This window comes from Rhinoraja longicauda, chromosome 8, assembly GCF_053455715.1.
Source record: "Rhinoraja longicauda isolate Sanriku21f chromosome 8, sRhiLon1.1, whole genome shotgun sequence".
Classification (NCBI taxonomy): domain Eukaryota; kingdom Metazoa; phylum Chordata; class Chondrichthyes; order Rajiformes; family Arhynchobatidae; genus Rhinoraja; species Rhinoraja longicauda.
The window spans coordinates 67215448-67242096 of NC_135960.1; the positions used below are offsets into that span (position 1 = coordinate 67215448).

The 26649-nt window shown below is 43.0% G+C and overlaps 2 protein-coding genes across 6 annotated transcripts in view; both read left to right on the forward strand.

Annotated features, from left to right (window-relative positions):
* The window catches only part of znf148 (zinc finger protein 148), a 43161-nt gene extending 29294 nt beyond the window's left edge, over positions 1-13867 (forward strand). For 2 of the 3 annotated variants that reach the window (XM_078404175.1, XM_078404176.1), the window contains 5 exons: positions 614-760; positions 1863-1986; positions 4126-4209; positions 5738-5856; positions 8151-13867. In XM_078404175.1, coding sequence (XP_078260301.1) covers positions 614-760; positions 1863-1986; positions 4126-4209; positions 5738-5856; positions 8151-9746 — 2070 coding nt within the window. In that variant the 3' untranslated portion in view covers positions 9747-13867. The remainder of the gene's footprint in view (positions 1-613; positions 761-1862; positions 1987-4125; positions 4210-5737; positions 5857-8150) is intronic. The other variant, XM_078404177.1, reaches the window with a different exon arrangement.
* Positions 13868-16605: 2738 nt separating this feature from the next.
* slc12a8 (solute carrier family 12 member 8) overlaps positions 16606-26649 on the forward strand; it is a 73237-nt gene continuing 63193 nt past the window's right edge. For 2 of the 3 annotated variants that reach the window (XR_013547588.1, XM_078404580.1), the window contains exon 1: positions 16606-16707. The gene's annotated coding sequence lies outside the window, so the exon portion shown is untranslated. The remainder of the gene's footprint in view (positions 16708-26649) is intronic. The other variant, XM_078404581.1, reaches the window with a different exon arrangement.

Here is a 26649-nt window from a genome sequence, read left to right on the forward strand (position 1 = left end):
TGGAAAAGGATGAGACAGACCATTGGCGAGGCAGCCATCGTACGGCTCCTCCTGGTGGTGAACTATCGCAGTGCCTAGGGAATCTGTCTACTCAAATTATTCTGAATGGAGTAAAATATAAGGTGAGCTGACCAGTGCTAGAAATCAACGTTACCGAACTGATCGGTCAATATCTGTCAAATATTGTACTTGCAATCAGATTGTTAACTCTTTCCTTGAACTAATATTTTAGCGATTCCTGGACAGTTTTGATAAGGTGATGTACACCATTTATAATCAACTCAAGTATTTTATCAGCAATTTCCTACTGGACCAGGTTTGTGGTATGTTAAGTATTGTGCCTTGCTATTTGAGTCAAAAGCTAACATGGTGTATAGTTGCTTGAAGCATGATTCTGGGGTAATGGCAAGGATGTGGAACAGAGGTTGAGATCAGATCAGTGCAACCTGGCAGCCCAGCATAGTGTTTCAATTCTTCCCATCCACTGATTTATTGCGTTAATGTTCCATTGTTTCAGTAATAAAGTCTATATTGTAGAACGTGGCATTGCCGCGCAGCAGTGCTGCTGGAAAGGTGTGCTGCATCACCTGGGTTTGAATTTAATTTTTTTCAGTACCACTTTGTCGTTCCAAAGGTAAACGTAAAGCAGGAAGTCCAGTATGCTGACGAAGGTGACCAGCTGAGGAAGGATAAAGTGCAACTAAAAGAACCAATTGATTTGCAGAAGAAAAAGAAAAGGAAGCAACGATCTCCTTCCAAGGTAACTAATCCAAATTGTACAGAATGGGCCTCTGGAGGTCGACCTTCAGAGGTGCGGGAAGACAGTGCATCAGGAATGCAGTGGCTCGTGTGGTTGAATCCAAGTATGTCTGTTGTAGAAACTTCCCTGCAGCAGAAAATGTAGACAGAATGTCAGATGGAGCCTACAGACTATCAAATGATCAAAACAAACGAATGTTGAGAAGGTGAGCAAGTTTAGAGAGGTTATTCACTAAGGAAATGGAACGAAGAACAGATGTAATTGGTCACAGTATCATTGAATAAGGAAGCCGATAAATGAACCAGGGCTCCTCCTCCTGGCGATCGTGTGAATTGTGCTGAGTGTTGAGTCAGTGTGAATGGGGATTATGAACGGAGATGTGGTTTGCCTGTGCGCTCATTGGGGATTATAGTGTGATTGCCACGTGGCTCTGCAAGAGTGAAGGCTCTGGTTCCTGAGGGCAAGTAATATGTTTCCTGACAGTTTTTGGAAAGAACTCCAAACAGTTTATTCTAAAGAGTTTGTAAGAATATTCAATGTTGAATATTTATTTGATAATCTGCAATACTCTGGTTGATAACTCTTAATGATAGAATTTAATTTCTCTTGGGTAACTCTTCCATCCAGTACTGGGGTATCCTGGTTTCTATTTGTTTATTGACAGGATCTCAATGTCATGTGCATTATAGTGCGATTGCCACGTGGCTCTGCAAGAGTGAAGGCTCTGGTTCCTGAGGGCAAGTAATATGTTTCCTGACAGTTTTTGGAAAGAACTCCAAACAGTTTATTCTAAAGAGTTTGTAAGAATATTCAATGTTGAATATTTATTTGATAATCTGCAATACTCTGGTTGATAACTCTTAATGATAGAATTTAATTTCTCTTGGGTAACTCTTCCATCCAGTACTGGGGTATCATGGTTTCTATTTGTTTATTGACAGGATCTCAATGTCATGTGCAAATTTCATCAGTTTTAATTGTGATCACTTATATCTGTAGAATCTGTGTAGAACAGGTTTTAGTAAACTATCTGTGGTTAGATTTGAAAGCATTTGGGGAAACCTGTCTAATGCAATCTGTGTTTGGAATTGCATTTGTTCAGATTCTAACAATAAATGAAGATGGATCATTAGGACTTAAATGCCTGAAATCTCATATCTGTGAGCACTGCAATGCTGCTTTCCGTACCAACTATCATTTACAAAGGCATGTCTTCATTCATACAGGTATGGGTGGTCTTGTGTGCTAAACCATTCATGAACTCCACTTTGATGTTCTATCAATGCCTGCAACTTTTAAAAGAAAAATATTGTATCATTAAAGATGATGCGGGTTAACAGTATCTATAAACCTATAATATTAATGAATTTATGATTAATTGAATTCCTATTTGTTTGTTATTTTGTTGTTGCTTCCTAAAGTATGATTCATTGCAACTAAATGTATTATTTAATGTTTGTTTTATTGTATGCTTCCGAACTGCCTGAATTCTATTTCCAACATCCATGCATAATGGACCAAAACTTGCTGGGGAAAATTCAGGGTATCCCATGGAGTTGCCACCGAGTTCAGTCTCATGATGATTGTGGGAGTCCGGAGCTTGCTGGTTGCTCCATCTGTGATTTTCCCAGTTGCTGAAGATAGACACAAACAGCTGGAGTAACTCAGCGGGACAGGCAGCATCTCTGGAGATGTTTCAGGTCGAGACCCTTCTTCAGCCAACCAGTCTCGACCTGAAATGTCACCCATTCCTTCTCTCCAGAGATACTCCAGCTTTTTGTGTCTATCTTCAGTTTAAACCAGCATCTGCAGTTCCTTCCGACACATTTTCCCAGTTGTATTTGAATCTGAACTCATTGGGTCCATCAGTGGAATGCACATTTGTTTACATTGAGGAAAATGCACATTATATCTGTGCAAAGTTAAATCGGACACTCAATTTTCTGACCAGGAAATGGGTGCAAGGAACTCAGACAAGGTCCATTCTAGCCCATCCAAGTAATAGCTTAGCATGTTTAGGAGGCAATTTTGTGCTCTACCCATACCCTGTATCTGGCTTTACTCTGACTGGCACAAATACAAAATAAGACAGCTTGTAGGTCAATGGTGAGTTTATCGAACAAGTTGGTTTATTGAAAGCCTTGACAGTGTGCCGGAAAAACATTCTGGGATAACCCAAAGTGTTTCAAAGATTACAGTACCTATAGCACTTCCATGTATTCTCATGACACAATGGTTACTTGTAGATTTGAAATAAATTATCGTTGATCAATGTCTCTGTAACCTTTCATCTTTGTCTTTCCCCAGAGTTAACTTCAACTTTACGTTTCCTGTTGTTTTGACAATCTCTCGCCCATATATCTTACAAACATACGATAGGTGTCGAAATCCCTGTAAGGAGAATTGATGGGGTCTCTTATTAAAAAAGGCCGTTCGTTAACTTTTGGGAGACTTGCCTGCTAAACGCAGTGACAGAAAGCAGCTGTAATTTCAAGGATGTAATGCAACGGATAGAACCTAGACAGAACTGCAAACAATTATCCCCCCTCAATAGATAAGGAAGCCTGCTTTTCAGCAGAGTGTATTAGTTTTAGCTATTCTAATTAAGCTGTGCTGTGAAGGCTAAATATATGAACACATCTATTTTTTACCATCCTAACATTCTATGTTGGTCATTTGTTCCATCATGCTTGCCCTGTATGTGAGCTCTAGGGTTAACCAGATTATAGCCAACTCATCTTCCTTGTAATTTTCAAAATTCCCGACAACAGCATGTAATAATAAAAAGTAAATCACCTGAATTTTGGTATGTTTTAAAATTATATTCCCTTAAGTATTTTTAATTATTAATTTTTAAAGTTGCCTTTATTGGATTTTTAGTCTTTGAATGTTTCTGAATGGCCACTTTTGACATATTGGTAGCTCGCTAGCTGGCAGGTTCTTGTAGTATTTTGTGACCGGGCTTGTTTTTTCTCTTTCTCGCTCTCTGCCACAAGATGGCATTTGTGAACAAAAGCCCCATCTGCTTTAGAGCACCTTGTCATTGAGCTCAGGGTCGGCACTTAGTTGCAAATTGATGGAAGGTAAAAGTGGGTCAGCAACAAGCATATACACGCAGCTCGGGAGGGAAATTTACCCCAAAACATCTGTGAACTGTCTCTCCCTCTCACCCATAAGTGGATTACGTTTTATATAGTTGCTAAAATTGTACATGAACCTTGACATCTGTGCAGTGTCTAGGTGTTTAATTAGGGATGTTTTTTAATGTTAGCTTTTGTCCTGAGGGTTTATGTAAGATTAAAGATTCTGTTTCCCCTTTTGTGCTCTGATGTATTGCTCATCATATTAAATGTTTTATTTTGAAGGTGAAAAGCCGTATCAGTGCACTCAGTGTGCCATGCGTTTTATTCAGAAGTATTTGCTGCAAAGACACGAGAAGATTCATACTGGTAAAAGTTACAATTCATATTTCTTATTTGTCTCTTTTTCAATTTCACATTGCATGACACTTCGACATGTATTTGGAAAGCCAAGCATGTATGTGTGTTTATGAATGCAGCCAATGACAAAGATGTTGAAGTTAGGAGACGAGACATTTGCAACCTCTGGTTACCATCCCTTCAGTCATTGGAAACAGTATAATCTTATTTCTCATCACAATGCTTCGTGGCTCCAAATACCACCTTTGCAATCTTCTCCATCTTACTCATCTCCTAGCAGAGAAAGTTGATCCTCGTCTTGTCAGTCCATCTATGTGACACTAAACTTTCACCCTGAGCTGCTGAGATGCAAGAAAATTTTTAGACTTGATCTGACAATAAAGTATTATCGTATCGTACCGTGGAACCCTTTTGGGCCCTTGCTGAAACTTTTATGGTCTTCATGATGTATATGTGCAGAGTTAGTTCAGTATATTCAGTCGCTAGAGCATCATTTTATATAGATGCTTGTTGAAGCAGACTGAGCATTGCCTTGACCCGAGATCAGCCAAAGAACCACTTTGACAGTTAACTGAATGCTGTTGTGTAACTAGCTGAGCTACTGGATAAATGAAAGTACCACATATTGGTATGTGTAAAGTTGCATCAGTTAGATTCTGAATGTGATCTTTCTCATTAATTAGTCATTCAGTAATTAGTCATTACTCATTCATTCAGTAACCGCTGGCCGTTAGGAGCGCTTCTCAATCTAGTACTTTGGCCGTGTAGCTGCTTTTTCTGTAATATCGACAAATGTATCAATTTGCATTCAGCAATGTTCACCAACTAGCAAAACACATGAGTGAGATGCTAATCTGTTCTGTATAACCGGTGTGATTTTGTATCTGTGGGTTGAATTGTGCGATTTCATTCACCCAGTGGTTCATCTCGTTAACACAAACAGCACTGCCTCACAGCATCCAGATTTAACTCCTCATTTGTGCTTTGCATGTAAAGAATCAAAGGATAGAGGGTTGATGCAGGAAAATGGCCTTGAGGTAAAAGATCAACCACGATATTTTGATTAGCAGGGGAAACATGAGGTATTTCATTTTTATGTTCTCGAGAGTTATTTTAATCGGAACGGTAAAGCCGATTTGAATAGGGAGAAGAAAGTTATTTCACAGCACAGCATTACATTATTCATCTTGGCACCTTTGATAATGTAATAATACATTCGCAAATCAGAATATTCTCTATCTGATTTTTTTTTCCTAATTTGGAACATCCAGATTTCAGGTGGCATGGTCATCTAACTGTTTCCAGAGAGTTGATCCTGTCATGGATGCTTGCTTTTTTGATGCACACTTGAGTAAATATTGGGGTGATGGAAATGGAGGATTCTTTTAAATGAATTTCAAGATACCCATGTTTTGAAAGTTAATGCTGATCTATTCTCCTAAGAATGGGATCGTTCGACATTTATTAGAGTTAATGTAAAACTGAATGGAATACATTATCCAGAGACTGTGTAATGATTGGGAAATTACATTTCCAGGTGAAAAACCTTTTCAATGCGATGAATGTGACATGAGGTTTATACAGAAATACCACATGGAGAGGCATAAGCGGACTCACAGTGGGGAGAAACCATATCAGTGTGAATACTGCCACCAGGTGAGAATTAACCACCAGAATCAGAACAATGTGCGAAGCACTGATTAACCTGGAATTACTGGTGATGGATGCAAAAAGATGGAATAATTCAGCGGGTCAGACAGCATCTCTGGGGAAGAGGAATAGTCACCTCCAGAGATGCTGTCTGACCCGCTGAGTTACTCCAGCTTTTTGTGTCTATCTTCAGTTTTAACCAGCATCTGCAGTTCCTGCCTACACTGGTTCTCTGAAACAGAAATCCTGCCCAGATCCTTAATCTTTTCATGATTTCAAGAATATATCCATTTTGTGAAAAAGAACCCACTTTACCTTCAAAAACATTTGATCTTCTCCTCTGTTTCCTATGCATCACTGAATGTGAATGCTCTCCGGGTTCACCGGGATGTAGCTGGATTACTAGAAACACAAATATGAAGGAAGACAAAAGAAATGGAGTGCTTTTATTGTCAGAGGGAAATGTTTAAAAATTCTAAAAACACAGGATTGGTTTGATGTTTCCAATACTCATTTGGTATAAGGAATTTTTGATTGAACATATGAATTATATATAAGAGCGTTTAGCTGGATGTTGGTGGGGAGCTGTTGAATTTACTTCATTGGTTCGTGGTTGAGGCACAAGCTGTTAATGTCAAGTTTATAACGGGTAGAGGATGTGGGAGTGAGAACACAGTGAGAGGATCTGTTTGAGACTTCAGTTGGTTTCATGGTCATAGGGTCATATGTGATAGGAGCAGAATTAGGCCATTTGGCCCATCCAGTCTACTCTGCCATTTAATTATAGCTGATCTCTCTCTCCTAACCCCATTTTCCTGCCTTCTCCCCATAGCCCTTGACATCCGTACTAATCACTAATCTATCTCTGCCGTAAAAATATCCATTGACTTGGCTTCCACAGCCTCCTGTGGCTGGTCTACTGGACTCTGGGCTTTGTTACATGTAGTGATTTCTGTTGATTTCTACCTTTTCCTGTCATCACTTAAAAAAAAAACGTGATGTTCCACATTCTTTGTGAGATGGTTTTGAATCTGTTCTTATTGAAGTATGGAATTACCTTCTGAGCACTTCCTGTTTGTCTCTTCTTCTCATTCCTAATGAATTTTTCTATCTTTTTTTCATTAGTTTCATCCCCTGTTTTATCTTTCTGAATCCCCTCTGCAATCCGTCCATTGTCCTGTTATCTTTCCCAGAGTAACGTGTGTCTAATCCACCGTTTTGACTGTGGATTAAGTAATATTTAATGTAACTTCAACATGAGTTATTTGCTTTTTTATCCCAAAAGATGAAGTTGTGTGTGTTTTTATCGGGTTTCTGTTGGAAGTACTCAACAGGTCAGGCAGCATATGTGCAGACAAACAGTAAAGCTTCATTTTGGTGACCTTTCATCAGTGTTTGTAGCAGTTTAAAAAAATCCTTTTATTGCTTTGGTACGAATAAGGTGTTATAGTGAGAGCAGACAGGCACTAACAATGAGTTTTAGGATTTCATGTCTTCACGTTGCGCTTCACTTCAATTCACCGCAACAATTAATGGATTGTTTGTTTGAAAAGAAAAGATGTAAACCACGACACTTTGGTGTGTACATTTAAGAAGCTGTGAGTAACAAGGGAGTATAGATTTAAAGTAATGAACAGAATTAAAGGGGGATATAGGAACAGAACAGCAGATGCTGGTTTGTACCAAAGATAGGCACAAAGTGCTGGAGTAACTCAGCGGGTCAGGTAGCATCTCTGGAGAAAAGGGATAGGTGACGTTTTGGGTAGGGATTCTTCTTCAGATTTAAGAACTGTCGTTCCCATTCCCAAAGAAAGCGTTGGGTTCCTGTCAGACCTGCATCGGGCGGCAGAAATCTGAGTCTGAAGAAGGGTCCTGACCCGAAACGTCACTTTATCCACGTTCTCCATTGATGCTGCCTGATGTGCTGAGTTACTCCAGCACTTTGTCTTTTTTGTAAACCAGCATCTACCGATCCCAGTGTCTACTATCTGTTATTTGTGAGGTGTTTTTTAAATTTCAGTGTTTAGTAGTTAAGCCATCCAGTTTAAATTGGCTTCAGATTTGATCTGTGAAGAATCTACTCAGGTTCCGTTTGTTGTGTCGTGATTCTTTTCCAACAGATGATTAACTTGTTCACAGGTTTCCTGTGCTGACTATTATCGAGACGTTTTTGATGCACATAATAACTTTAATCACCTTTTTATAGCTGATGCTAAAAGGTAAACATGCCAATGTCCATTGAATTTCTTTTGGGGATTTGTGAGATTTAAATGATATTGATTATAAAGTTATTATTTCAGTATTTCTCCAGAACTGACCGTGTATTGAAGCATAAACGGATGTGCCATGAAAACAGAGATAAAAAACTGAAGTGTGCTTTGAAGATGAGTGACATGGGAGGGATTGATGACCCAAATGCCCTTTTGCAACACAAAGAGAATCCAATACCTCGGAAACGGAAGCAGAAGACGGGAGAGAAACTGAGATCCATTGATCCTCTCACTGAGAAGGTGTGCACATTGGAAAAGCTTGGCCAGAAAAAAGATGAAAATGAGAATGATTATCCATCGCTCTACAGCCTTGCCTCAAAAGTGAAAGACGAATACATGGTGACTGAATACTCTGTTGAGATACCCCATTCTTCCAGTTGTGGCAATCCTTTGGAAAGTGCTTCAGGAGATATCCACCCTCCAAAATTGGTCATCAAAAAAGTGAGCAGTAAAAGGAGTCAGAAACTCCAGCTGGAACCAAGCCAGTCAATGCCTGCTTTATCCACTTATGAAGAAAATAAAGTTACTAAGTACACTTATGAATTCATTGGTAAGCCAGGTATGCTGGATTCTGAAGGTAGCCATGACATTGATCATGTTGATTCCTTACAGGAAGTTCCCAGCAAACCTGTGCATAGCAGTAACAACTATGATGATGCCATGCAGTTTCTGAAGAAGAGGCGTTATCTGCAGGCAGCCAGCAACACCAGCAGAGAGTATGTCCTGAATGTGGGCCAGATAGCATCGCAGCCAGCTGTGACCCAAGCTGCTGTGGCCAGTGTCATCGATGAAAGTACCGCCGCATCAATGTTGGACACTCAGTCCCTGAGTGCTGAGATAAAGAACAGTCAAGACAAGAGTGGGATCCCGGATGAGGTGTTGCAGACTCTTCTCGAGCATTATTCTCACAAGGCGAACGGGCAACATGAAATGCCTTTTAGTGTTGCTGATACGGAAGTGGCCTCAAGTATGTCGATTAACGCTTCAGATGTAGCTGAGGTTTCCCAGCCCGAGAGAGTTGGTGCAAGTTCTCAATCAGCCTCTTCGGACAAAGCCAGTATGCTTCATGAATATTCAAAATTTCTCCAGCAGGCTTTGGAAAGAACAAGCCAGAATGATGCATATTTACCCAGCGCAAGCCTTGCTTTTGGAACTGAAACCGCAAACTTAAGTCAACCATTGTTCTCTTCCATGGCCTCAATGACCATGCAGCGGGGTTTTCGATCGGGCATGAATTCACCATTGCGACCTTCTTCTGAGAAGTCCCACTTCGGTTTGATGGTTGGTGAGTCGCAGCACTCCTTTTCTTTTTCAAATGAAGAGGCAAATCACAATTCTGTCTCCGCACAAGAGTTCCTGGATCAAATGACTTCTCAGAAGAAGGTGGAGGCGCAGCCAGTCCATCAGGCCTACCAGATAGGCACATTTGAGCAGACATTCAGATCTCAGTTCCAGAACGCAAGGTCAGGTATAACTCCCCCGTATACGGCTGCCAATGGACAGGTAAACGTGAGGGTGCGGGGGACTAGTGCAGAGTTTTCAGAGTTCCCATTAGTGAGCGTAGCAGAGGGAAGAACCCAAATGACTACGTCACCAGATACCACAGCTAGACAAGCCTTCGGATAGCAGGAACCTCTGATCTCTGTTTCAAAACAAAATGGGCTAGCACTTCAAATGGATGATTGTTGTATTATGCGCTGCTCTGTATAGGATGGAGTGCTGTATAATCAGTAGTTAATGCAGTTTTGGTTCAGTTTAATGCATTCATATAGAAGCCTCAACAAGGCCCCTTGAATACCAAAACTCAATGTGCTGCAGTGCATTGTAGTTACAGCATTTCCTTTGCATATTTCAGCCGTGCACAGCATGTCGCAGGTTCTTGTGTGTGGCAGGGCTTAAATGTTGTTTACCACTGATGCTTCTGCCATGCCTCATCTTGTAACATGCCCCAAAATATTTAGGCACTTTTTAAATGAAAAAAAATCAGTCACTTGTACATTTAGGGTAAAACTGAACTAATAAATTAGTTTCCTTTGATTTTCTTTTAAAATTATGCACTTTTCTACTCAGATTTACTAAGATTATAAACAAAACTAACATTTTTTCCAGTTTGTATGTAGGAGAATAATTGGAACATAATTTTTATCTAACTCACAATAAGGAAGCCCACAGATTTGATGAGTGGGAGAAGAATGAGGTTCAACAATTGAACATTCTATTTATACCATGAGTTTAAAAAAATAAAATTTTATTTATTTTAGACAAGAATATGGGAATTTTTAGTTCCTTGAACCATTCACAGCACAACAAGTGCTTTAATACTTCCCTAGTTGTGTGATGCAGATTTTGGCTCCAAGATATGAGGTTGCCTTTTAAAAAATTTAGTTTATATCCCTATTTTTGTATGTTTAGTATATAAAACATTTGTGTTTCCTTGGAGAAAATTTACCTGTTAATTTATATTACAATACCTACCCGTTTTATTGTATACCTTGTCTGCATTTAAAAAAAATCAAAATTATATAATGCAGTAGGTAAATTGTACCACAAACTATATTACGTTTTGTTCCCCTTTTTGTCAGTGATTTTGTACATTGTGGTATGCTTTGTTTTTATAGTTCACACTTCTACTTTTGAATCAGCTGATTAAGAATCTGTCTTGCATATGATTAGTAAGCTGTCATCTAATTTGGATAAATGTTTGTCCTCATTTTCATTTTCAGGCAGTAACCATTCCTTGTAACCAATTTACTGTAAGACTTTGGCTTGGCAATTGTTCACAATTCCAGTGAGTCCAAATGCTGTGACTTAATGGGTTGAAGTAACTCTTCCAGTAAAATGTCATACCAGATACTTCCATAAATATATACGAGAATAAATTGACCTGTGGTTTTGTGGATAAAGATTGAGATTGAGATGGCCAGCATTGGTTGACTGAGATTTGTATGATTTGGATTTCTGATTGGTCAGTCCCCTCCTCATTCTGTGATTTGCTTTTGAAATGTTTCAGCCAAAGATGTAAATTTCATATTTTTATATTTATATCATCTTTGTGGCATTTGAAACATACTAATAATTACCAATGGGAGTTTAGGTTGGGGTGCAGGGACTACAATAAGGTGAAAATAATGATCAGACAAACTCTTATGCATTTCTAGCGTTGCAATTTATCTGAGTTGGCCTGTGCAACTCACTGCACACATGTAGCTTATTGAAGTACAAATGCAAAGTCCTTATGGCCTTGTGTAGTTTGAGGCTAAGGCAGTGGGTAGATGTAGTGTAATGAGCTGGTGAATTGTCGTGATACCCTTCAGGAAAGCACATCTGTGTTTTAGCTGTCTTCTGGCATCATCTTCTTTTCCCAACACTGAATTCAAAATCTTTCTGTAGGGAACTGCCATGCAAGTATTGACATCCCAACTTTAAACATTGTCAACTATCCAAAGAAACAATGTGCTGTTTGGTAGAGAAAGCCTCCTTTTATTTATAGCAACGGAAATAACATACCTATAAGATGACAATTTAAAGTGAAATATCAAATTCAAAGTTCTCAAGATGTTGTGCTCCTAGTCCTCGGTACATCTGGCCCCAGGAAGACTGAGATGTACTCCTTGACAATTTTCTAGTTCTCTGCCAGACCTCATGGGCCCCAGTTTGAAAAACTTGAGTTATAAGCGACTGGTTAAAGATGTTTTTTCGACAGGATGTAGAACACAGGACCAAATAAAAGGATGCCTGGTAGATGAATAAAATCAGAGTACATTAAAGAGCCAACAGCTCAAGTCTAGAGACAAATTAAGTGAGTACATGCTTTGCTTTCTCAACTTCTGATATTCAGTAGAAATATCTTGGGGCAGTTTATCATGTGGCTGCTTCTCAAGGCTGCCTTGTGTGTACCTTGTTGCTCATGAACTTCCTTTTGCACTGAAATGAGCACTGAAACTTTAACTCGCTCTGTAAATGTTTAAACTCGTGCCAGCACTAACAGCTGTAACTAAGAAAGCATTTCACATTTGTCAAATGGAAGGATCTGCTGCCCCATGTCAATCATGCTTGATTGCTTTTATTCAAGTTTATAGTAACTGAATGGAACTTCTTTTTCCCAGTTCTGGGGATACTTAAACAAAAATGTCTAATGAGTTGATGAGGTGTGCAATGTACTTTTTGAAAATCATTAAAACGTGCACTTTTAAAATACTTTCCTTTGAAGGTGTGAGATGTACATGAAAACTATTATCAAACTGAAATCCAAAATGTTTTATTGTATTGAGGTTATTTTGTGTTATTACATTTAATACCTTCTACAAGCACAGGTAATGTTTGATTACGGCCAGTGTGTAAATGTGGATTCTTTACAGTTGATGGTGATCTGTACTTGTGATGGTTTGGGTTCTTTTCAAATACCTAATTGTATTTACCTAATACCTTTAGTGATTACAAGCTTGGTTTACACTTTTACGATTCTTTTAATTGAAACAAATGCATTCCAAGAATGTAAAATTGTATTTAGTGCTTTAGAATCTTTGCATGTATTTCTTTTAATGTGCACATTATTTGCTACATTTCATCACGCAATACCTTGGCATGAGATGTCAACCTTTTAGATCTGTGTCAGAGAAGAAAGGGAAGAACCACCCCAAAAACTGATTGAAATTTCACGCACTTGAGGAAATATTCTTTTCCCTGGATAATTGCAGAGGCATTTTATTTTTTTGTTGAGAGGAGGGGGGGGCATTTTAAATATTGAAAAAGGTGTTGTTGAAGATTTCTGTTGTAATGAGAGCTCAGCATACAATTCAGATTCATAGCTTTATGTAAATAAATGTTTAGGCAAAACGGTCAAACTAGACTAATCAGTGAGGGATTGAAACTGCATATCTATACAGAGCAGCAGAATGGATAATATAGTAACTTAGCATCAGCCTTTGTTATTCGCTAGCCATTTATACACTGATGGATGGACTTGCCAAGTGATACTTTGTTCTGGTTTCTTTTAGTACACTGGTCAATTTTATACCAAGCTTGCTTTTCTATTAATGTAGAAGCACTAACTAGAGAGATCAATTTTGTAGTATATTGTAAAAGCTAAATTTGTTACAAAATTTGTTGGCTACAGTCTATGTACAAAAACCTTTTGCTTTTGTTCAGTTGTTCACTGCTCCATAATCAGGTTGTGTGGAAGAACTGTGTTTGTAAGAGTCAGTCTTTGGTTCATCCCACAGAAAACTTATCATTGCTTCAGTATCTTTTGCAGTCAGGGTTTAAACACTGATGTGCAAATATTTTGGGGAATGAATTGATCAGTAGTAGATATTGATACACCAAGTTCAATAATAATTTGCAACGTGTCATCAAATAACAGTATAGAGATGTATCAAAACAGATTGACAAAATGCTTTAAAGTTGTCAAAAGACATACAGTGCTTTATAAACGCTGTGTTAGAGAAATCGGAAGTATCACATTTTCAACTTTAAGGACTCTTTTTAATGCATAGTTATAAATAAATGTTCAGAGATCAATTTTGTTGGTTGTTAATTTATGAACAATGATGCTGAGTGACAACATTTGAAGATGGGCAGTGCAGCCATATCGTGAAGGATTCTGCGTGGAAGTTCCCTGTATAACATTTGTGTATAAAATATGCTGTGTTATTTTCATACATCTTCACTTCCGTGACAATTTTTTATCACGGTGAAGATCTTTCTTCTGAATGACATTTGTTTTAGTTTCAAAATAAAAAAAATAAAAGAGATTGCATGTCTTTCTTTACATATAAGGTCAGCGTTAATGCACTGAGTTTCAATCTCCTCTTTTTTGATAGTGGCCTATTCCGACCACAGCAATCTTTGTCATCCGTGACCAGGTCTGCTGCATCTTTATACACAAGAAACTGCAGATGCTGGAGTGACCGAGCGGGTCATTGTGGACTTGCTGCCGTTGATTTGTCAATCAGCCATTCCTATTAAAAAGCAAATACCATCACTGGACTCTGTTGGAGCAGCAGATGGCACCGTCCTGGTTGGTGCCAGGACACCCAGTGGTGCTCAGGAGGCAGAGGGAAAGACAGCTACTGCTCTGGGAGTGAGTTTACACAAAGGCATCCGATGTAGGAGCAATACACAGGCGCGACTTGAGAATAGGAGGCACTCCCATGTGGGACACCAATAGCTACGCTGATGCGGAGGGAGCTCAGTATGTGGGGGTTAAAGTCATCCAGGGGAGCAGTGCCTCAGTGCCAGACCCAGGTTCAATCCTGGTCTCGTGTCTGTGTGGGTGGGTGTATGTGCGCAAGTGGGGATGTGTGTATGAAGGTGTGTGTCTTTGTGTCTGTATGTGGGGATATGCTTGTGTTGTCCACACATTCCTTGTACTGGTTCACCCACATCCCAAGATGTGCAGAGTGGGTGGGGGGGGGAGTGGGGGATGTAGGGTGAAGCGAATTTTTCCAATTGTGAGGGGGAGTTAGTGTTTAGCAACTGGGAGATCATATGAGTTTAGGCAGACTGAGCAGATGCATTCAGCGAAATGGTCATCGAGCCTGCGCTTGGTCTCACTGATATTTAGGCGTCCACACCTGGAACAGCAACACATTGATGACTGCATCGGGGCCTCTCCTGCACCCACGCAGAACTCGCGGACTTCATTAACTTCACTACTAATTTCCATCCTGCACTCAAATTCACTTGGACCTAACTAACTATCTCGCTACGATTTCTTGATCTCACCGTCTCCATCACAGGAGATAGACTATTGACTGACATCTGGACTACACTTCTTCCCACCCGGTTCCCTGCAAAGACTATCCCCTACGCCCGATTCCTCTATATGCCGCATCTGCGCCCAAGATGAGGTGTTCCATACCAGCACATCTGAGATGTCCTCATTCTTTAAGGAACGGGGTTCCCCTCATCCATCATAGATGAGGCCCTCACTCGTGTGTTCTCGGTACCCCACAGCTCTGCGCTTGCTCCCCCTCCCCCGAGTCGCAACAGGGATAGAGTCCCCCTGGTCCTTACCTTTCAACCCATCAGCCATCGCCTACAGCACATAGTCCACTGACACTTTCGCCACCTCCAATGGGATCCCACCACTCATCACGTCTTCCCATCTCCACCCCTTTCCACCTTCGGAAGAAACCGTTCCCTCTGCAACTCCCTGGTTAACTAATCCATTCTCACCCAAAACACCCCCTCCCCAACCCCGGCGATGCAACACCTTTTGTCCCTATCCTCCTCCCTCGACTCTGTCCAGGGACCCTGACAGTCCTTTCAGGTTAGGCAGAGGTTCACTTGCACCTCCTCCAACCTCATCTACTGCATCCATTGTTCCATGTGGACTCACAAGTTATAGTCGTAGAATTAGGCCATTCGGCCCATCGATCATGGCTGATTCAATCATGGCTGATCTCTGCCTCCTAATCCCATATTCCTGCCTTCTCATAACCCTTGACACTTGTTCTAATCAAGAATTTGTCTATCTGCCTTAAAAAATATCCGCTGACTTGGCCTCCCCTCTGTGGCAGTGAGTTCGACATATTTAACTACCCTCCGACGAAAGAAGTTCCTCCTCACCTCCTTTCTAAAAGAGCGCCCTTTAATTCTGAGGCTTTGACCTCTGGCCTTAGACTCCCACCAGTGGAAACATCCTTTCCACATCCACTCTATGCCTTTCATTATTCTGTAAGTTTCAATTAGGTCCCCCATCAACCTTCTAGACTCCTATCTATCAGCGAGACCAAGTCAGTCCCGGAACCCTGAGTGGTCCTGAGGGATGAGCAGTGATCCGCTGTTCCAGAAACAGCCGCGCTCCCGCCCTGCCCCTCCACCCCACACTTTTCAAACTGAACCAAGAGATATATTTTTTGTGCAATCAACACCGAAAAAAAAGAGGTGCTTCAACAGTGATTTCAGGACACAGTAGCCCAATCTGTTAAGAGTCAAGCGTGTTTTATTGTCATGTGTCTCAGATAGAACAATGAAATTCTTACTTGCAGCAGCCCAACAGAATATGTAAACATGTAACTCCCCCTCCCCCTTCTCATCCTTCTAAATTCCAGTGTATACAAGCCTAGTCGCTCCATATCCCTTGATTCCCTTAGCCCGAAGAGCTAAATCTAACTCCCTCTTGAAAACATCCAGTGAATTGGCCTCCACTGCCCTCTGTGGCAGAGAATTCCACAGCATGTTTGGAGAAAAAGGAATGAATGGGCGACGTTTCGGGTCGAGACTCTTTGTGAGCCTAGCTGCTCCAGGTAACGATGGGGCCCGGAGCGCAGGGGGGTCGGGTAACTGGAGCCAAGGTGGGCTGTGGTCAGGAGCAGGTTAAAGCTCTCCACGCTCCTGCTCTGAGTGGGAGTGGGGGAGTAGGAGCAGGTGCAGAGTTAGTTGTTTGCCGAGGGAGTGGCAGCCACCCTCACCCGGATCCGGATACAGGTACATTTGACATGTTGGCACGGAGACAGTCCCTCCTGCAGTTCACAGCCCGCTCCACCGAGCCCGTCCAACGTGGGAACCGCCGCCGCCGCCGCCGCCGCCGCCACCACCAACTTCAGGACATCGACCAAGGTAGCGATGTTTACCTGTTGCGGTAAGGAATGGCGTTCACACTTTATTCATCGCAGGTGACTGTGCGTCTGGCACCTGATGTTGTAGAATGTGATCTGGCACCGTTTTTACAAATTGCTGCTTGGTACAGAAACTAAATAGTTAATTATGTGGCCAGGAACTGCAGATGCCGGGGACAGACTCAAATGCAGACGCACACACCGACGATAGGCACAACTAGCCGGAGTATCTCCGCGGGACAGGCAGCATCTCTGGGGAGAAGGCGACGTTTCGGGTCGAGACCCTTCTTCAGACTGATGAGGAATGTTAATTCTTCGTTTGTTTGCCGGAGACGTGCACAGGGCAGTTGTAATACGAGCGAGAAAGAGATGCGGTAGAGACGAGGAAATCATTTCAAAGTAGAAAACACACCCTGATTTAACCTGGTGGCTCGAATGATTTCAAAGCGCCACGGTGGTGCTGATTGAAGGGAAATCTCTCCGTGTGTGTGTGTGTGTGTGCCTTGGTGTGTGTGTGTGTTCAGAAAGTGGACACTACGGACCGTGGTTGACACAGAGAGCTGGGGAAATAACTCAGCGGGTCAGGCAGCCTCTCTGGAGAACAAGGACAGGTCTGAAGAAGGGTCTCGACCCGAAACGTCACCCATTCCTTCTCTCCCGAGATGCTGCCTGACCTGCTGAGTTACTCCAGCATTTTGTGAATAAATCGATTTGTACCAGCATCTGCAGTTATTTTCTTATATATGAGGACAGGTGGCGTTCCGGGTTGGGACCCTTCCTGAGACTTCCGTATCCTCCAGCATCTGCAGTTATTGCTGCAGGACGTACACGCCACTGGAGATAAATGGGTCTACTGTGGATAGGGTGAGCAGTTTTAAATACTTGGGAGTCCGCATCACAGAGGATCTGACATGGGCAAGCACATTGCCGCACTGGTGGGTAAGGCATAGCAGCGCCTTTGCCTCCTTAGACAGTTGAGGAAATTCAGAGTGTCTCTGAGGATCCTTCAGTGCTTCTACTCTGGGGCTGTAGAGAGCATCCTGTCCGGCAACATTACAGTCTGGTTTGGGAACAGCTCTGCCCAGGACAGGATGGCCCTGCAGAGAGTAGTGCGTTCGGCAGAACGCATCATGGGAACTACACTCCCCCCCCTGCAGGACCTATACATCAGGAGGTGTAGATCCAGAGCCAGCAAGATTATGAGGGACCCCTACCACCCCAGCAACGGACTGTTCCAGCTGCTAGGATCAGGCAAACGCCTCCGCTGTCACGCTGTGAAAACGGAGAGGATGAGACGGAGTTTCTTCCCACAGGCCATCAGGACTGTCAACTTTTATAACTCCAGGGACTAAATTTTGTCCACACTATATTAACTTTATGAACTTTATTTATATGCTGTAACTGTAATTCTTTTTTGTGCACAATCCGCAGGCATTGCCACTTTCATTTCACTGCACATGCACATCGTGTATGTGACAAATAACCTTGACTTGACTTGACTACACACTGTGCGTACCGTGAACTGAATGGACGAGGGCAGCTTTTAATTCGGAACATTTGTATTCGTTCTGTAGCGGATCTCATGAACTCAGATATTTGCCAGCTTCCCACATTGTTGACGTGTTTCAGCTGTGTGGGCTCTGAGGATAAACCGTCTTGCATTGTTTTGGATATTTGATGTCGTCTGAATTGGTAAATTCGATATCTTTCTTATAATCAGCTGTTTGGTGTTAACTTCACGGTTGTGTTCCATCGTTTTCTGCAATCATTCTCCCACTTACGATTTTATTGAAGTCTTGTGCAAGTCAAGAATGTAGCAGACCCTGTCGGATATTCTCAAACCTTCTTTCCCATTTCATGGGATGGATGAGAGGAGATCTTATCGAAACGTATAAGATTATTAAGGGGTTGGACACGTTAGAGGCAGGAAACATGTTCCCAATGTTGGGGGAGTCCAGAACAAGGGGCCACAGTTTAAAAATAAGGGGTAGGCCATTTAGAACTGAGATGAGGAAAAACCTTTTCAGTCAGAGAGTTGTGAATCTGTGGAATTCTCTGCCTCAGAAGGCAGTGGAGGACAATTCTCTGAATGCATTCAAGAGAGAGCTAGATAGAGCTCTTAAGGGTAGCAGAATCAGGGGGTATGGGGAGAAGGCAGGAACGGGGTACTGATTGAGAATGATCAGCCATGATCACATTGAATGGCGGTGCTGGCTCGAAGGGCCGAATGGCCTCCTCCTGCACCGATTGTCTATTGTCTATAAGCTGTTGATTGATCCAAAAGTAAGTTCGATTCTTCGCTTGCACCATCCCACAGTGACCTTACACACTCCTGTTATCAAATATTTATTTACCAGTGCCTTAAAATATTCAGATCCTAGTTTCACCACCTTTGAGGAAAAGAATTCCAAAGACTCACAACACCTTGACGATATCAGACAGGAACGTAGTCATACAGTGTGGGGACGGGCCCTTCGGCCCAACTTTCCCATGCTGACCAACGTGCCCCGTATACACTAGTCCCACCTGCCTGCGTCTGGCCCATAATTCCTCTAAACCCATTTTATCAACGGAACTTGCAGAAGTTGATTGGAGTAAGTTGTTTGCAGGCAAAGGGATGCCCAGAGAGACGGATGCGTTTAAAAAATGTGGTGGTGAAAGTTTAAAGCGTGCATAATCCTGAGACAGGCCGTCCTCGTGTCTAACCAACCTGAAAATGACCCGATGATGTAGCTCCATGGACCTGCTGGCTGGCCAAACCTCTATCAGACCAAACCAAGCTGCAGATACCAGAATAGACTGACCTGATCTGGTTTCCCTTTCCACAGAGGCTGCTGGACTGCATGTTTTTGCAGCATTTCTGTTTTTGCCTCTATTGAGGCCGAGCTGTGATGCCTTGCCCAAGAGCAGTCGCATCTAAACCCACACACAAAAGCTCCCACAATAACCCCTTGCACAAGAGTGTTCATGTCCACAATAACCCCTTGCACAAGAGTGTTCATGCCCACCACAATAACCCCTTGCACAAGAGTGTTCATGCCCACAATAACCCCTTGCACAAGAGTGTCCATGCCCACCACAATAACCCCTTGCACAAGAGTGTTCATGCCCACAATAACCCCTTGCACAAGTGTGTTCATGCCCACCACAATAACCCCTTGCACAAGTGTCCATTCCCACCACAATAACCCCTTGCACAAGTGTCCATGCCCACCACAATAACCCCTTGCACAAGAGTGTTCATGCCCACAATAACCCCTTGCACAAGAGTGTCCATGCCCACCACAATAACCCCTTGCACAAGAGTGTCCATGCCCACCACAATAACCCCTTGCACAAGTGTCCATGCCCACCACAATAACCCCTTGCACAAGTGTCCATGCCCACCACAATAACCCCTTGCACAAGTGTCCATACACACCACAATAACCCCTTGCACAAGAGTGTTCATGCCCACCACAATAACCCCTTGCACAAGAGTGTTCATGCCCACAATAACCCCTTGCACAAGAATGTTCATGCCCACCACAATAACCCCTTGCACAAGAGTGTTCATGCCCACCACAATAACCCCTTGCACAAGAGTGTTCATGCCCACAATAACCCCTTGCACAAGTGTGTTGATGCCCACAATAACCCTTTGCACAATAACCCTTTGCACAAGAGTGCTCATGCCCACCACAATAACCCCTTTCACAAGTGTGTTGATGCCCACAATAACCCCTTGCACAAGTGTGTTGATGCCACAATAACCCCTTGCACAAGAGTGTTCATGCCCATCACAATAACCCCTTGCACAAGAGTGTTCATGCCCACCACAATAACCCCTTGCACAAGAGTGTTCATGCCCACAATAACCCCTTGCACAAGAGTGTTCATGCCCACAATAACCCCTTGCACAAGAGCTCCCACAATAACCCCTCACATGAGAGCGTTCGCGTTTAACCCTTCGCACTAGAGCGTTCACATCTAACCCCGCACACGAGATTGTTCATGTATAACCCCTCACACGAGAGCTCCCACAATAACCCCTCACTAGAGATTGTTCATGTCTAACCCCTTGCACGAGAACATTCACATCTAACCCCTCGCACGATAGTGTTTTTTCTATTATCAAAGAATTTATTCAATTATTAAAAATAATATTTACATTACAATAAAACAAAACAGAACTCACCACCATAGTCCATGACACACAAATATACTAAACGAACTATTATACAACTATGTTACAATCCTTGTCCAGGGTGCATTCAACCCCCGCGGTGCCCAACGGTCCCGGAAATCCCCCAGGGTGCCCGTGGTCAGCGCATAGTCCCTCTCTAATACCACCCGGGCACGGACGTAACCCCGAAAAAGGGGCATCACACGATAGTGTTTGGGTGTAACCCCTCGCAAGAGATGGTTCATGTCTAACCCCACACACAAGAGCGTACATGTGTAACCCCACACCCGAGCGTACATGTATAACCCCACACACAAGAATGTACATGTCTAACCCCACACACACAAGAGCGTTCATGTCTAACCCCACACACAAGAGATTGTTCACGTCTAACCCCACACACACAAGAGCGTACATGTCTAACCTCACACACAAGAGATTGTTCACGTCTAACCCCACACACACAAGAGCGTACATGTCTAACCTCACACACAAGAGATGGTTCATGTCTAACCCCACACACAAGAGATTGTTCACGTCTAACCCCACACACACAAGAGCGTACATGTCTAACCTCACACACAAGAGATGGTTCATGTCTAACCCCACACACACAAGAGCGTACATGTCTAACCCCACACACAAGAGCGTACATGTCTAACCCCACACACACAAGAGCATTCATGTCTAACCTCACACACAAGAGATTGTTCATGTTTAACCCCACACACACAAGAGCGTACATGTCTAACCCCACACACAAAAGCGTTCATGTCTAACCCCACACACAAGAGATTGTTCATGTCTAACCCCACACACAAGAGCATACATGTCAAACCCCACACACAAGAACGTACATGTCTAACCCCACACATAAGAGCGTACATGTCTAACCCCACACACAAGAATGTACATGTCTAACCCCACACACAAGAGCGTTCATGTCTAACCCCACACACAAGAATGTACACGTCTAACCACACCCAAGAGCGTACATGTCTAACACCTCACACAAGAGCGTACATGTCTAACCCCACACACAAGAGCGTACATGTCTAACCCCACACACCAGAACTTTGATGTCTAACACCTCACACAAGAGCGTTCTTGTCTCACCTCACACGAGCGTACACATCCCACAATAACCTTTGATGTGGCATGGTTTCAAAGGTCTTCCTGAAGTTCATGAGTAACACATTGGTTCACCTTGTAGTGGCCTGGCGGAGGCCAGAAAAAGGCTGGACTCCAGGCAGGTTTAGAAAGTTCTTTATTTGGTTGTGAGCCTCCACTCACAATGAAGTCCACCGTAGGGATAAACCACTCCCCCTAACGGCCTGAGTCTTAACCCCTTAAGCCTGTCCGTCAAGTGCTGAGGGGGCTGACCCTAGGAGTGGCCTGTGTAAGGGGTTTCTGCGCCGAGCTTTCGCCCGACCTAAGGTCCCCGTGCCTTGCTCTGATCCCTTGACCAGGCCGTGCACACTGGTTCCCCGTGAGTGGTTCGACCCACTCACCCCTTACGGTTCTAGACACTGGACTTAGGTGCAGGAGCTCTTATAGTGCAGAAAAAATTCAACCAGACCAGATTTCAAAACCAGGGTTTAAATGAAAAGGCTTTTATTCAGCATTTGGGACTATTGTCCATGAATACTTATACAGTTCTATAATACCTGTCTATGAAACACATACCGAATCACACGAATACTTATAACTATGAATCATTAAACACACACAGTTCCACAGGACAGATACCCGAATGCCTTTCTCGAATACTTATAACTATGAATCATTAAACACACACAGTTCCACAGGACAGATACCCGAATGCCTTTCTCGCTGATTTCTTGAAACACACAGTTCCACAAAACATATACACGAATACCCTTTTACTTATGAATTCTTAGACACACTTCTGCAAGACACATACACGACTGTAAGATGGGGAACGTACGACGCATCGCAACCTTGACCAACACATATTTTAATACACACCCAACGTTTATTCACAACCACCCTCCCCTCTACACTAAACTATGTCCAGGATATGTAGGATTTGGAGTGCATGCTCACCATGGGGCTATTACTGGGGTTACTGGCTGTTCGTTTGGCAGTATTTCTTCTCGAGTTGCGTGCCTGTTCCTCTCTCTTGCATCCGTTCTTCTTTCCGACTTTCTTCTTGACTTCAGTTGACTTCGAACCCGGTTTTCTCTGCGCTTCTTGTCTCTGTCCGTCTTGACTTGCCTGCTTGCGTTCCCTGCAGGTTTTCTTCTCGAGTTGACTTAACTTTTTCACCCAAAAGTAGTGGCCAGTTATACTGTTTCTGACCCGTCCTATCTCCCGCCAGATCTTGGAATCTCTTTGTTCAAAAAAGATATTTATGAGGTTTTCTTCTGATCTGCGCTTATGTTCGGGAATACCGGGGATGGCCAGACGGTGTTAATTGGGATTTCGTTGTGAGGTGATGGGTGTTAACTGGTTTCCCATCACCTACCAGGTAGTTTTCTATGGGCTATTGTGCCCCCTCACTGAGATGAACTGTTTAGGTCGGCTTGGGGCATTGTGAGTATGCTGATGTCAGCGCCCCAGTGTCTGGACTCCGACCTGGTTTCGTAGGTTTCTGCATGGCCAATACCCATCCTTTGTTCTGGCCGTAGCTTTGCAGAAACCTAGAGACTGGGTTGTAAGGTTTTTACTTTTTGTGGCTGGTCACGAGGTCCTGCGGCCATTTTAGGACCCACAGATTGTGACATCCTTTGTTAATCTGACCGCAGCCTTTCTCCGCTATCAGCCCCAGTCTCTTGTTTAAAATGTCCAAACTGCAGCTCTTTGGTTTGGTGTTGCTTTCCAAATGAGGGAAAGCTTCTCAAATCTTACACCTGATACCCAGGGACCGCCACAACCTTGTGTTATTTTTTCAAAGCTGTTCCCAAAGCAAGCTGTGATGCAACCTGACAGTATGCTTTCTATGATGCATCTGTAGAAGTTAGGAAGAATCATTGGAGACATGCTGAGTTTCCTCAGGAGACTGAGGAGGTAGAGCTACTGGTATGCCTTAGATAGACACAAAAAGCTGGAGTAACTTAGCGGTCATGCAGCATCTCTGGAGAGAAGGAATGGGTGACGTTTCTGGTCAAGACCCTTCTTCAGACTCGCACAAAAAGATGGAGTAACTCAGCGGGTCAGGCAGCATCTCTGGAGAGAAGGAATAGGTGATGTTTTGGGTCGAGACCCTTATTCAGACTCGCACTAGAAGCTGGAGTAACTCAGCGGGACAGGCAGCATCCCTGGAATGCCTTCTTTGCTATCTGAGGTCTCCACCTGTTTCAAGAAGACCACTATCATCAGTGTGCCAATGAAAAGTAAGGCAGTGTGCCTTAACGACTACTGTCCGGTGGCTCTGACATCCACCATCATGAAGTGCTTCAAGAGACTGGTGATGGTGCCCATTAACTCCAGCCTCTCATCAAGCCTTGAACTCCTGTACTTTCCTTACCCACACAATAGGTTCACAACAGACGCCATCTCCCTGGCCCTAACCTCATCTCTGGAATACCTAGACAACAGGGACTCCTCCGTTAGATTCCTATTGATCGACTATAACTTCACCCTCAACACTATTTCACGGTATCTCAGTACACATGGCAATAATAAACCAGTATTTAAGTGCATCCTCTGTAGTGAAGACAATGCAAAGGAAATGTTTTATTCATCAACCATTTTTTTTGTTTGCCATGACTAATTCTCCAAACTTTAAATCAGACTAACCTTTACTTTGTTAACTCTTTAAAAAAAATATTTCTGCTAACTTTTAATATCTATTTTTGTGTTTCTATCCTGCTTCATCTCCTTTATTAATCTTTTAGTCATTCTTTGATGCTTTTTATATTTTGTTCAATCTTCTGGCGTGCCACCTGTCTTTATGCTATAGTTCTTTGTTCTTAAAATTTGATAATATTTTTAACTACTTTTATTACATCACAAGACCAAGTGGACCCGTTGGGCCCAAACCTCTCCTGCATTGCTGCAGCACCCTCTCCTCCCCCCTCCTCCCTCTCCCCCCCTACCCTTCCCCCCCTCCCCTCCTCTCCCCGCCTTCCCCCCCTCCCCCCCTTGAATTAATCTCTCCTTTATCACTATACAAAAATTATTTTGGCCGGAGCTTGGTGCCTTTTGTTTTGTTTTGCATTATTGCCTTTCTTTAAAATAAATTATTTACTTCAATACATTTCAAAATCCTGTCACTTTCTAAAAGCTTCCCAGCCCCACGGCACAAAATCTCCATGGGCCTCCCCAGTCCAGGAAAACTTAACGTAGCATGACGTACATTAGGTATGATTGGTCTCCGATTGTGCTTCAGAAGTCTCTGAATCTCGGACCTGAACGCAAGGAAGGGCCTGACAGACCAAACCATTCTCAGTAGTGGACCAAAGAGGTGTCCCAACCTGAAACGTCACCTATCCAGGTTCGCCAGAGATGCTGCCTGGCCCGCTGAGTTCCACAGCACTTTGTGTCCTTTTGTGTAAACCAACGTCTGCAGTTCCTTTGTTCCAAAAACATGATGGTAGCAGGTCTATTGAAGAGGAGAGATGAGTTGGCTGGGCTGACATTTTACTTGAGTTTAGAAGACTGTGAATTAACATTAGTGAAATGTACAAAATTATTCGCTCAGCAGTTAAAAAAGGTGAGTGTGTTTCCCACAGTGAGGAATATTAAGCTCAAAATAAGTTGTTGGCCAGTTGTTGAGCATTTCTTTCACTGGAGGTGGTGGAAGTAGGAGCCTTAGGAGTCCTCTGTTCTGGAGGCTTGTGGACACTTGACCATTGAATTCAGAGATGATTGAAGCTACCTCCTGTTTTGTTTAATCGTTCATTGCCAATCATAAATGGACAAGGTAGGAAGTCAGAGTTTTAATCCGATCCATTGAGTTTGAGTTCATTCCCATCCTGTGGTTTGGCTCCGGTCCACCTTCTGAAGGTTGGCACGGAATATTGGGAGTCAACTGTTGAGGGTGTTTCCTTGCTCAATGGTAAGAGGATTGGCTGAACACCAGCTCTCACGGTGATTCTGTTGCACTGCCGCACAATATTCAGGGCTCGGTGTATAACTGGTAGCTCCCTCCCACCTCACACCTAGTTTAGTTTAGTTTAGAGATACTGTGGGTAAACAGGCCCTTTGGCCCACCAAGTCCGCACCGACTAACGATCCCCGCACATTAACGCTATCCTACACACACTGGGGACAGGTTACACTTATACCAGGCCAATGAACCTACAAATATCATATCATATCATATATATACAGCCGGAAACAGGCCTTTTCGGCCCTCCAAGTCCGTGCCGCCCAGTGATCCCCGTACATTAACACTATCCTAGGGACAATTTTTTTTTTAAACATTTACCCAGCCAATTAACCTACATACCTGTACGTCTTTGGAGTGTGGGAGGAAACCGAAGATCTCGGAGAAAATCCACGCAGGTCACGGGGAGAACGTACAAACTCCGTACAAACGGCGCCCATAGTCGTGATCAAACCCGGGTCTGCGGCGCTGCAAGCGTCGTAAGGCAGCAACTCTACCGCTGCGCCACCGTGACCACCCTTGGATCACACAGTGTAACAACACGTTCCTTAGTGAGCAGAACGTTGGGGACTGTGCAGTGGGCACCTCTACCAACATAGTTCTGAGCCGATGCGTCAGCCACAGAGTTTTCTCTGAAAATTGCTTCAGGCCGGCGGCCTGATCCCATGCACTTAGGTTATTAGCACAAACCAATTATTAAGTCGCTTGAAAACAAGTGAAACTGAA